The sequence below is a fragment of the Siphateles boraxobius genome, unplaced genomic scaffold (assembly GCF_051911475.1).
Source record: "Siphateles boraxobius isolate OS27281-9 unplaced genomic scaffold, OSU_SipBor_1 33, whole genome shotgun sequence".
In the NCBI taxonomy this organism is placed as follows: Eukaryota; Metazoa; Chordata; class Actinopteri; order Cypriniformes; family Leuciscidae; genus Siphateles; species Siphateles boraxobius.
The window spans coordinates 12,140,368-12,154,030 of NW_027508953.1; the positions used below are offsets into that span (position 1 = coordinate 12,140,368).

Below are 13,663 nucleotides of genomic sequence, written 5' to 3' on the forward strand. Positions count from 1 at the left end.
CCATTTTGTTTTGGTAAGTTTTTAGAGATATAGATTGGAGAAAAAATTATTCCAAAAGTCCAAGCTTATGAAATCGCAAAAAATGCTGTCAGAACTGGGATAATGAGATGGAAATGTTGTTGGCCATGGATCCAAGATTATGCAGAGATCTCCAATTTCTTAAAGCAGCTCATGAGCAAAAAACAAAAAAGAATAGGAAAAATCAGAAAAACAAATGACAAAATGTATTTGAAAAATTACAATTGGCAGGCTTATTATTCTAAAATACTTAGTCTATTAGAATTTGTAAAAAGAAAAAAAAAGGATTATAACAACGGTGTTAAACTAAACCTTATGATCATTGACACTTCTCAATAGTGTTTGACATAGTTGTGTTGACCTGATCAACCCTTGGCTAAAATTATAGGATGCCACATTTAGAGCACAACCTGCAAGAGTGTATGCTGGCCAGTGTGTGTGAGAGAGACACTGAGTGTGAATGAGTGAGAGATGGTGCCTGAAGAGACACTAAGGCAAATTAATTATTTTGCCAATACAGCTGTATTTAAAATTTAACGTGTGCCCACAGGGCAAATTCTGCCCAATAAAATAATGACCATGGATGGATTTGGTTAAATTTGGTTAAGGAACTGAAGCAACAATATGAAAAAACAAAGAATGAAAAGAGAAAAATAAAAAGAGAAAAAACAGTGCCACATTTGCGCAGCGCATAACATATCTGCCTTTCTTTTCAGCATATCATGATGGAGCTGATCTATGTCAAAAGTATGAAATATTGTCTTGTAACTTTTGTATTGTAACAAAGTGGGTTGAGTATTGTCCAAGATGCCTAATAAATAGTGGGTTGATAGTGGAACTCAAGACAAAGGGGTAACTGAGTTGAATTGACTAATTATAAGGGTACATTGGGAATTTATTGTGAGAAAAATGCAAAAAGTTGCAAATAATGATGAAAAGTCAAATTTATGAAAAACAAATGAGAATATATGGATTGAAGCACTGTTTTTTAATGAAAGCAGAAAGGACACCACTCAGCCCACATGACCTTTCTACAGGTAACATCGAGAAGGACAAAGGGACAGATGAGCAGATGATTGAAATCACATGATGTTGTTTTCACTAACAAAAATAATTAAGCTTTAATTTACAGATAGCAGCAGCTCAATTCCAGGAAGGATTCTGGAACAAGTCTAACAAAAAGAATCAGTAACTGTGCTTTGTAATTTCAGAGGAAGTGATCAACAGAGTGACATTTGAGTTCATGTCTCTCAACTTAAAATACACCAACTGAAGTGAGGGATCAAGGACATGCTGACAATGAGAGAAAGAGTTCATTGCAATGAACGACTCAAGAGTCACCCTGGTGAAAGATGTAAATATGACAAGACTAACAGAATGATCAAATCATGAATGGAAAAAGAAGACAAACTTGACCAGAAACACAGTAATGAGAGGAACTGTGCAAAGAAGAGAGAATCAACAGAGATGAGTACAAACTCAATCAATAGTCAACATCAACCAACTTTCCTATGAATGAATGTTCAGCCCTTGAATAGATTCAGTAGCAACTTAATAATAACCCCACCATAACAAAAATGATTGAAGCGAAAAATATATTACGCAACATAGAAAACAATGATAATGACTAATTAAGAAAAGAAACTAAAATAATGTTAACAATTAATTTAAGAAATTGATATAGCATAATGGGAATTAAGACAATTCATGAAGGAAAAAATTAGAACTAAAAATTACTTTAAAATAAATTTTAAGGGGTACTCAGATGTAACTTGTCAATACAAGGGTATACTTAATTAATTTAAGGCTACAGTTGAAATTAAAGCAAGTATTAACAAATATTAAATTTTAATTTTAATTGATAAGAATACATTTTGATTCAATATACAATTGATTAGCTAAAATTATATCAAGTAGTGCTTGATAGAAAGTATAGAAAGTTTATAGACTTAGAGGAAGTTATTGAAATCCAATAACAAACAGGCCCTTGTGAACAATCTAAATGGCACCAGAGGGGGGTCAAAAAATTAGATATTTGGCATTCACATGAAGGACAGATTGTCGAACCAATGAATACTTTTGAATATTCTCAGTCCAGATGCGCAATGGTTTTAAACCAGTGCGCAAAGGGGGGAGTAAGGTAAGGAAATTAAAATTTAAAATAAAGTTAAAAATTAAAATTAAAGGCATTTTAAATTAAAAGGCATTTTTGCAAAGTTTTGTGAAATTTGTGGCAAAAACAAAGTTAAGAAAAGAACAGCGACAAAAATAGGCCATATATCAGTATACCAGAAGAACTATTAAAACACTTGGTAATGGATTATGTGGACATGGTATAGATGAGTAAAAGCAATGAAATCAGCAGAGGAGGGGCAGGAACAGAAATTAAATCTCTGACAGAGAATTAATCCTTAGATTGGAAGTCTATCAGAAATAATGACAGATTATATGTCAACTAAACAGAAGTATTGAAGATTAAAAATAAGTTGCATACGAACACAAGGAAGTTTTAATAATACTTAAGTTATAATGCTAATGGTTTAAATGGTTGATAGACAAACTTTTAGATTGTTAGATATAAAGAAAAAGAAATGTACATATAAGGAACATGTAAGAGTGCAAAAAGTTATTTGCTAGAGTTATTTTTCTAATTGTCTAATGAGTTTATTGAATGACTATTATGAGATAAATGTAACATTGCTCTGAAGCTTTCTTAGTTAGAGTGATTACATGAGACCTAATTAGTTTATTCATGATAGTTTATTTAGAAATTAGTAGAAAAGAAGAAAAAGTATTCAGTTTAGTCTTGAACTGAGGAGCTACAATGAGGAGAAGCAACACGCGAGATTAAAAAGGTCAAAATGGAATTTATTGTTTAAATTTGGTAATAAAATAGACAGTAAGTGAAATGTATTGCAATTTATTAGATAGGTGTAAAGTGTTCTGTTCACTAAAATTGACTGACTAAAAGATGGATTCTTCGAATTAAGAAATGATATTCTCTCATAAGAAGTGATAAAAATGAGAGAGTTATGTTTACCCAGCCATATTCTGAATTAATAGTCATATGGATCAAGTAGAACAAAAATGCATAATAAATCAATTAGACTACTATAATAAGCAGATATTTATTATAATGCTTTGTCTGCATTAGGAGAAAAACAATTATATGAAAAAAGTAGAATGACTTATGTCTGGTGATCAGTGTTGCACTTTTACTACATAATATTGCGCAGGGAGGAAAATTTAGCGATTACGATTGAGTCAAGAAAAACTTAAGAGCAGAAGTTAAGGAAAAGTTTGGAAAATTAAGATTTGCTCAATTAGGGATGTTTTTTGGAGATGCAATATTGAAAGTGGGTTATTATTCTGTTGTGTACTTTGTATATTAAGATCATTAGTTGGAAAACCACGGTTAAACGAATGGAAATGCGGAAAACTAATTTGAAAGGGCAACCAAATTGATATTTACAAACCCTGGATGTTGATTCCAGTAAATGAGGAATTGAGGACGAAGAAGATGATTGATGAGCCAGACCCTAGAGGATATCTACACCGCAAGAAAACTTTCAATAGTATAAGAGACTTTTATGTTTGATATACTCTACATAACTGTGACAATAACATGCAATGCAAGAACAAATGTATACACACACTTATAACAATGTTTAAGTTTGTCTGATTAGGGAGAACTCAAGTCTTTTACTTTTTCCATTAAACAAAAAAGAAAGAACAACTAACAGAAATAGAAATGTATGGAAGAAGATGTTTGGCTCGAGTGCTCCTCAGGAGTGTGGTGGCTTAATCCACCACATATAAGCCTCAGAGGAGGGAATGTTGAAGATTTTATTATCTAGAAAACAAGTAATTTTGCTATATATTTGGACACAATTATTTCTTCTGTCTGTGACTTTGGATTTCCTCTGTGTATGTGAAAACCTTGAATGGAATGTTGTTTGCTGCAGAAAATTCTATTCTGAGAAGTCACATGGTAAAAGACCTTTACCCAAAACTATCTATAGGGTGCGCGCTGGAAGGCCAGTGGGCCGGAGGGCCAGAGCGTTAGAGGGCCGTTCTATGGAACGGGACGGCGTTCGAAAATAAAGACTAATTATTTCTGGCATCAAAGATCTCTGCGAAGTTATTTTTCAGAGAGATTGAAAACCACAACAGGGGGTGGACTCATTTAAAGTAATGTAATTGTCTGGTTTTCGCCAGGTTTCTGTCAGACGCAGCACATCTAGGTTATAATCTGTGCTTTTGAAGTAAGGGATCGAATATTCAGCAACTCAAGCTTAATCATTTCTTCATCTGTATTATATCTGTTTTGTATTGGTTTAACATCAATTCAATTTTTACCCTTAAGGCGAGACACTACAGGTGAATAGGGTAAAATTTTTAACTTACAGATATTACCATGAAACTTTACCAGTTGATTACTCACATGAATAGGAGAAAAAATGTATTGCACCGTTTTCTGTAATTTTATGTGTAAAAATGCTAATCAGGCTACCGGTATATCTAATTAAATACATTTTGAAGTGACGAATCTGACCATTGAAAAAAAACAAGGTTCAAAATTATTTTAGCATTTTGTTGATATATGCAATGAAAACACATTACCAGAGGGGATTATGAATATCTCCTTTTGTTACCATGTAAATCAGAAAATACTGCCAATAGCCTTAAATTGATTTCCGCCCTATTTTTAGGCATAAAATGTCACATAAATCAGGCCAAGAATGATATATCAACAAATCCCTCTGGACAAACCTTCACAATACGACTGTAAAGTTTGATGTATGTAGGTGCAAAAGAAGTGGGAAATCGTCACTCGAAGTGTGAAAAAAAAACTTATTTTGAGAAAACGGCCTTTAAAGATTTTTATGGCAAAATTCCACTAATTTCTAGTGAAAGCCATGAATTACAGAAAAAAATTGTTTTAGGTCCAAGAAAAATCCATGTATCACACTGTTTAACATCCAAAACTCATTATTGCTTCATCCATCACTGATCATAACTTCCAAAACAACACATCAAAACAATACATCAACTGTTCATTTTTGTTAGATTTGTTTAGTATTATAAAGTAATTATATTATCCAAAAACTGAAATGTGTTGTGTAATGTAATTGTTTTATATAGTGTGTATAGTATGTATGTGATGTATTTATATAATGTCAGAGCGCGTCCCGTTACGATTCTGAACGAATCACGTTGTCAGAAATTGGCATCAGCCAATGAGATTGTGCATTTTGAGTTAAATCGCCCATTTTACTTTCATGATTGGTTGCTGATAAACAGGAAATTTATATATTTGGATCCGACAGCATTGCAAAGGAGAGAGAGAGCTTTCTAACGGTATATGTGATAGGGTGCAGACAGCGATCGCGGATCAGCGTGATGATTTAGAACGCCAACTTTTGATGAATTTAGGCGAAATCTACACACCCAAACAGACAAAGTGTAGTAAAATAAAGACCTAAATGTGTATTTTGGACTTTTTTTCAGCACAAGTCTGAAAGAAGACTTTTTCACCCAAAATCTCAAAATTAACCAGTGAGAAAAAACAAAACAATGTTTTTGCCTGCCATGTCTCGCCTTAAATGAGTTTGAGAGTTTTTTGTATTTCTTAATTTGTGGAACAGACACAGTCTCTATATGATGATATCTAGGTGAAAGAGTCTCTATGTGATGGGATTTATCTGACTTCAGTGACGTGAGACAGCTAGCAGACGGTCAGTTTAGCCAGTTAGCATTCTTACTATCCTCGATTAAAGTTTGGATGTGTGTCTCTAGTTCTAAAATCTTCTCCATCAGCCTGACTATCGCCCTGCATTTATCACATGTGTAACCCTCACTGCTGACAGAGAAGGCTATACCAGACATCCCTGGTACATGCGCTTCATTAGGCACACATGCATATTTGCACACACACGCAAGGTCTCGCTCTCGCTCTCTCCCTCTCTGCCGTGCGCACGCTACACGGTTTGGAGCTGGCAAGCTCTAGATTCCGGGAGATTTGAACTAATTTGCGGGAATCAGGGAGCCGCTATCAAAATGCGGGAGACTCCAGCAGCTTCCGGGAGGGATGTCTGCTATACTATACATGTGACACGAAGTGCAAGTGACAATAACAGGAGAAGACATTACTCACCGTGCTTGTTGACTGATGAGTCACCACAGTTGTTTGATGGACTCGTAAAAGGCGCAAATGCGCACAAGACGACAAGCACGAATGGCAGATTAAAAGGCTAGTGAAATACTAGCTTGTTGTGCTAGCGATAACAATTTAGATAAAAGCTAGTGATGTCAGATTAATTTGATAGGCAATATTAGACAATATCTAATATATGTGGATGAGTAAGTTATATTTAGCAATATAAACAACAAGGAATGATAGTAAATAGAGATTCAAAGAAGAAAGATATTCGGAGCATTCAGACACAAACCAGCAGCAAGGCAGACAGGAGTAAATGATCATCGTGTGTCTAAGGGGGCTTTTACACTGGGCTCGTTTGCTGCGGTCCGAACCCGGGCGCGATTGTTCCCGGCGCCCCCCGCAGCGTTGGTCTGGTTTCACACTCAACTTGATTCTATCGAACTCTGGTGCATTTGCGTGCATCTTACGTCATTGCAAACGTGCGCAGCACATGATAGAAAACACGACGTGGGTCAATATATTGTGTTTTTTTATTAATTTGGTGCTATTATTCATAGCTGAGTAAACAACGCAGGTTAACTGTGTGTGTGTTTCACATAATCTGTCTTTCCGCTGCTTGCAAATGGACTCTTTTGAGGAGACAGTGGATTTCCATTAATTTGTTTCCCTGATTGCACCCACTATGCGCAAATACACTGCAGACTCACTCTTGCTCGTATCCAGGGTAAATCTTCATCCCTTACGTGTGTTTTATTTAACTTAATACATCATAATCGGCTAAAACGCATGCGCAGGATACTTTACTTCCTGAACAAGTGCGCATCCGAGTCCGTGTTGTTTTCACATACACGCGAATCGCAGCACGGTTCGGGAGCAACAGAACTCAGACCACCTCCTCCAGGCAGTCTCGAGTTCGTTACCCCAGTGTGCACCTGGGTCCCATGACAGCGTTCACATTAGCGATTTTTCATGCGAACCGTGCCCCGTTCCAAACTAAACTGCCAGTGTGAAAGTCCCCTTAAATGTGTGATGTCACACTGCTCAGAGAATGAAAACGGCATGTCTCATAAAACTGCTTTGGTTTAATGGGGATTTAAAAAAAAGGAGTGGGTAGATTTTTATCATTGTAGAGTCATTGTGTTCACACACTGCCAACACACATATTGTGTGGATTCAGAAAGATCAGGCTTGAGGATCAGTAAAGTGGTATTTAATAGAAATAAAGAAATAAAGTAAGATAATCCAATAAACAGATGATGATAACTTCCAGGTAGTAATGATAACTTAAGACAAGGCACAGAAACTAACTAAGGGTATAAATGCAAAATTCACAGTTCTCTAGGGCTGTCGCGGTGAAGGAATTTCCCTTGCGGTAATTTTGAGTGGCTAAATAGCGCGATATGCGGTATTATCGCCATTTATTTATTTATTCATTTTGATTTATTTGTTGCTATATAAATAATTGTTACGACGTGGTCAGCATGCACAAAACGAGGGCATTTTAAGTAACCAATGTAACCGAAACTAAACAGCGTCTGCGCATTGAAAGGCTGTCAGCGCATCGTTACGGCAACAGACTGACTTTGAGTGAGTCATTAAACAGTTCATTCAACGAACACGTTCAAAAACGCTGATTTATTAAAATATTGATGTAATGAAACAAGGTGTTAATCATTTTTAACTTTGAGCTCCACTTTTCAAGGCTCAGCTGACCAGCAATGCCTCGCATGGGTAACGCTGAACCTGATGCTTGCATTGATTCAATGCGTGACTTTTTTCCAGCGGTTTCCTGGCGCTGTTGATCATTATTAACTTATTTAATATTCAATACATATGGGTCAAAACAAGAAGGGTATAGCCTTATGAAAAAAGAAAACATGCAAATATTGCGGTTGCTCCGGTTACTTGCATTCCTTTGCAGTTGGCCTGTTAGTAGCGTGGTACTACAATATTGCAGTTATCGCGACAGCCCTACAGTTCTCCATCACCAATACGAATAAACGATTTTGCTCTGCACCTCAGTTTCTCATCAGATTTTCTGTCCAATCAAATGCTGTCTAGATAGAATATTAAGTATCTCACCTAAATTATAAAAATACACTAAATCTGTATCTAAGATGAGTCGCTTTCTTACACATTTTTTCAAACACGAATCACATGCACAGTCTTGTGCAGTCCACAATGTATCCGACTCATTTAAATTTAACAGATTATTGTATTTTAAAGTACTATGGATGAGATCAAACATTAAAGTGGTGGTTGATTATGATTTTGCTTTTCTAACTTTAGTTAGTGTGTAATGTTGCTGTTTGAGCATAAACAATATCTGCAAAGTTCTTTTAAATGCTTATAAACAAATCGTTTTTTAAGGACTACAACAAACGGCTGGTAGGGACTACACGACATTCTACCTGGGTTAGTGACATAACTAACCCTCAAATTTACATAAACCCCGCCCCCGGGAACATGCAGTCCATGTTGAGAAGAGGAAGAGTTGTTATAGTAGAGCACATTTGTGAGTATACTCAAACTGTTGCATCCGTCTTTTCACATGCAATACAGTACATTACACAAATTCAATAGCAACATAAATTCATCAACTAACCATTTAGAAACGTCCTGTTGCATTCTACATGTTGTCACTTCTTCATCTCAAACAATGTCCGATACCAGTTTAAACATAAAAGGCAGAACAGTTTCTGACATTTTAGTGCTTGTCTGCGTGAGGTAATCGGAGCTGCTAACACACACATGCACACACACACACACACACACACACACACACACACACACACACACACACACACACACACACACACACACACACACACACACACACACACACACACACACACACACACACACACACACACACACACACACACACACACACACACACACACACACAAGATTTTAAAGCTCCGCCTTCTGTGCCGGGAGCAGCAGCTCATTAGGGACACACACAAAACTACATGTTTTTGCTCACCCTCAAAAAGGGACAGTTTTAACATGCTGCAAAAAATAATCTGTGGGGTATTTTGAGCTAAAACTTCACATACACATTCTGGGTTCATCAGAGACTTATTTTACATCTTGTGAAAATGGGCATTATACCCACCCCTTTAAAAAATGGTTACACCGCCCTCACCATTATGAACAGAACTTACATCATGCATTGTAAGTTTAAAGTTCTAAATTATACATTTTTCAAACTATACATAATAGTTAAGTTTCATATTAAATCTAAATGGCAAATCTATTACACTTTATTTTTTAATACACCTTTTAAGACTAAGCTTTTAAATGTTGCTTTGTCAAGCTATGACGAGTATAATTTACTGCACACAGACTTATTCTCACTACCTCAATTGTTTGTGTGTGTTATAACAAAGGTGCTTCCTTTTAATATTCTATAATTTAATATTCTATGAGTTTTACCTGGTCACAGATGTGCAAGGCAAATATGAGTGTAATAAAACCAGTGGATGGATATCTGCCATGTTTCTGCAGCCAGCGCTCTTGAATATATTTCAGAAAACCAGGATGGAGGATCATCACCTGAGGCCGGAACAATTAGACAATCATTATATTTAAGTGTTATTCAAATGTAATATTAAAACATGTTTTGATTGTGAATGCCTGATAGGTTGTTTAACTGGTTGGTAAATATATTGAATCACTTATTGACTAAGTGCTGCTACTCACCTTGTCCTTGTTTGCTTTTATTGTGGGTTTTACTGGAACATATGTTCTAAAGAAAAGAAAAGAAAAAAAACAAAGGGAAAAAGGCTATTATTATTTTTTTTTTACAATTGCAATGCTTCTAGGGCAAACTTTAAAAACTATATGTAAATATACAAAGATGAAAAAGATGAGGGAAAAAATCTACAGGCTGAAGCAGCAGAGTGGGCAATGTTGAAATAAAGTGATGTCTTTATGGTAAAAGTAAAAGTAATGTGATACACTCACCGGCCATTTTATTAGGTACACCTTGCTAGTACGGGGTTGGACCCCCTTTTGCCTTTAGAACTGCCTTAATTCTTTGTGGCATAGATTCAACAAAGTGTTCCTCAGAACATTCCTCAGAAATTTTGGTCTATATTGACATAATAGCAACATGCAGTTGTGGCAGATTCATCGGCTGCACATCCATGATGCGAATCTCCCGTTCCACCACATTCCAAAGGTGCTCTGTTGGATTGAGATCTGGTGACTGTGGAGGCCATTTTAGTACAGTGAACTCATTGTCATGTCCAGGAAACCAGTTGAGATGATTTGAGCTTTGTAGCATGGTGTGTTATCCTGCTGGAAGTAGCCATCAGAAGATGGGTACACTGTGGTCAGAAAGGGATGAACATGGTCAGAAACAATACTCAGGTAGGCTTTGGTGTTTAATGCTTAGTGCCAAGCTCACTTGGTACTAAATGCCTAAAGTGTGCTAAGGAAATATCCCCCACACCATTACACCACCAACACCAGTCTGAACCATTTATACAAGGCAGGACAAATGCTTTCATGTTGTTTAGGCCAAATTCTGACCCTACAATCTGTATTTTGCAGCAGAAATCGAGACTCATCAGACCAGGGAACATTTTTCCAATCTTCAATTGTCCAATTTTGGTAAGCCCGTGTGAATTGTAGCCTTAGTTTCCTGTTCTTTGCTGACAAGAGGAGCACTTGGTATTGTCTTCTGCTGCTGTAGCCCATCTGCTTCAAGGATTGACGTGTTGTGCGTTCAGCTCTTCTGCATACCTGGGTTGTAACGAGTGGTTATTTAAGTTACTGTTGCCTTTCTATCAGCTCAAACCAGTCTAGCCATTCTCCTCTGACCTCTGGCATCAACAAGGCATTTTCACCCATAGTGTGTGAAAATCCCAATAGATCAGCAGTTTCTGAAATACTCAGACCAGCCTGTCTGGCACCAACAACAACGCCACATTCAGAGTCACTTGGTACATATATCCCAGTCACTTTCCGGTTTGCGTGAGAACACTAGGCATGGTTGTGCTGCCGCTACCCGCTGGTATTCGTGTTTTGTTTTTGCTCATCTTTCCTCTTGAACCCATCAACTGATCTGCTGTGGAACCTGCGAACCATCACCACTCTCTATATCGTTTGTCCCAGTATCATCAATATTCCTTGGTATGGTTGGGTACCCTTACAAAAAAAAGTATATTTTAAGTTCATTTTATTAAGTACACTTTATGTAGTATGCTAATATCAATGTATTAGATGATTCAATATTGACGTGTACTAGATACTAGTAGTAGATACTAGATACTAGTAGTTTCAATACTTGGGATTCAATATGCCCACTTTTTAGTTTATAAATGTATACTTTTAAGTGTAACAGTAAACAACTAGTTTACAACTACTTTTTCATTTGTACTGCAACTATATTACAAGTGAACTTATCGGTTTACTGACAGTTTACTAGTCAAATGCAATTTTTTTTTTGTTTATGAAAGTACACTTTGAAGTATACTCTCAGGCCCCATCCACACTACTGCGTTTAAGTTTGGAAAAGGAGAATTGAAATGAATACGATCTCTGTCCACACTAGCGTTTTAGCTGTGTATTAGAATTGATCTCCGTTCACATTAAAACGACTGAAAACGTGGATCACGTGACCATTCACCTACACTGGGCATGCCAGTGTAAACAGGAAACAGATTGACTATTCCTCAGATTTCGCTGAGGTTGATAAGTGCCGATCTGGACATTCAAAAGTTTTCACACCATAGGAACCACAGCTTCACTGGTAAAATTATCCCACCATGGTCTGGTTCTTCCCGGCTTAACCCAAAACCGACACTCCATGTACGCTCGATACCGCCGCTGCACACGGGAATTGTCACAGATCGCTCGAATAATAGCTTGCCTCCGGCGGATGTAGGCAGTTATAGTCAAGTCAAGTCACCTTTATTTATATAGCGCTTTTGACAATACAGATTGTTTCAAAGCAGCTTTACAGAGATAACAGGAAAACAATGTTGTAATAGTATTGTTAAATACAAAATTAAATATCCCCAACTAAGCAAGCCAAAAGCCAATGGCGACAAAGGTGAAGAAAGGCGAAGAAAGGCAACAGTGGCAAGGAACCAAAACTCCATCAGGTGACAGAATGGAGAAAAAAACCTTTGGAGAACCCAGGCTCAGTTGTAGCAGTGTAAAATGCAGAATGTACTTGCACTAATGTAACTGGTAGTCCAGAATGTTGTTGTATGTTTTCTTCCGTTGTATGACACCCAATCAGAGAGCCGAGCGTGAGCCTCTGCATCGTTGCTAAAGTCCTCCGTTTTGACCCGTCTTCACTAAAACGCCCTCAAGAGAGTCAAAACGCAATACGGGGTCGGCAGCGTTTCTAAACTTCTCCAATTTAGGTCTTCGTTTTTGCCGTTTTGGTCTGGACGGGAGGTGCAAACGTAGCAAAAGGTCTCCGTTTCTAAACTAAAACGTAGTAGTGTGGATGGGGCCTCAGTAAACTACTAGTTTAGTAGTTTTATGCTGCAAGTATACTTGTAAATTTTAATTGAACATAAGATCGTACTTATAGTTTTCTATATATTATGTTTGCACTTCAAGTATACTACTATGTTCCTATTTAGGTATTATTTATATTTGAAATATACATTTAACTGTACTTTAACCCTTTCCCTTTTAAAAACATTTTTTTCTAGCTTCATGCATCTTTTTTTATCAATACTTGAATGTTGAAGTTTCATTTAAAAAAGTTTCATTTAAACAAAAAGCTGAGAAAATTAAATGTTTGTCAAAGACTACGTCCGGATGGGATTCACAATGATGATCAAAACACAGACGGAGTAGACAGAGTTCATAAAAGCTTCGGTTCGACATTTCATTCGATAAACTTAGGCAGTTTTGAGATTATTTGCTGTTAATTTGTTTTATGATCGCATTAGCTGACATGTGTTTTGTGCATCGATTGCTCCGGTCTGCCTCGCTGTCTTGTGTCTTGCTGCGTGTGGTTTGCATCTGTAAGCTCCGTATAGCTTTCCGTTTTGAATCTCTATTTACTATCATTCCTTGTTGTTTATATCGCTAAATATACCGTCTCATCAACCAGATAACTGATATTATCTAATTTTGTCTGTCACATTGATCTGACTTCGCTACCTTTAATCTAAATCACTATCGCTCGCAAAATCGCTCGCCTCCCACTAGCCTGTTTATCTGCCATCCGTGTTTGCCGTATTTTTTGTTGGTGCATTTTCAAGTCCATCAACAACTGTGGTGAGTTGGCCAACAACTGTGGTGAGTTGACCAACAAACACGGTGATTCATGTCTTCTCCTATTATTGTCACTTGCAATTCATGTCACATTTCAACACTTCCCCAGTCGGAGATCACTAAAATGAACATTAAAGAGGTGTGTGAACTTGCAAGTGCGATGCCAGGCACTGTAATTTGCTCTGGCCCCCTTCCTGTTCAAAGGAGTGATTTTTGGGGCAGACCTGACCT

General features: G+C 36.9%; 1 protein-coding gene across 1 annotated transcript in view; it reads right to left on the reverse strand.

Annotated features, from left to right (window-relative positions):
• The window catches only part of LOC143701493 (CMP-N-acetylneuraminate-beta-galactosamide-alpha-2,3-sialyltransferase 1-like), a 142,296-nt gene that overhangs the window by 88,618 nt on the left and 40,015 nt on the right, over window positions 1-13,663 (reverse strand). The window contains exons 3-4 of the mRNA XM_077194822.1: window positions 9,887-9,932; window positions 9,620-9,739 (exon numbers count right to left, since the gene is read on the reverse strand). Coding sequence (XP_077050937.1) covers window positions 9,620-9,739; window positions 9,887-9,932 — 166 coding nt within the window. The remainder of the gene's footprint in view (window positions 1-9,619; window positions 9,740-9,886; window positions 9,933-13,663) is intronic.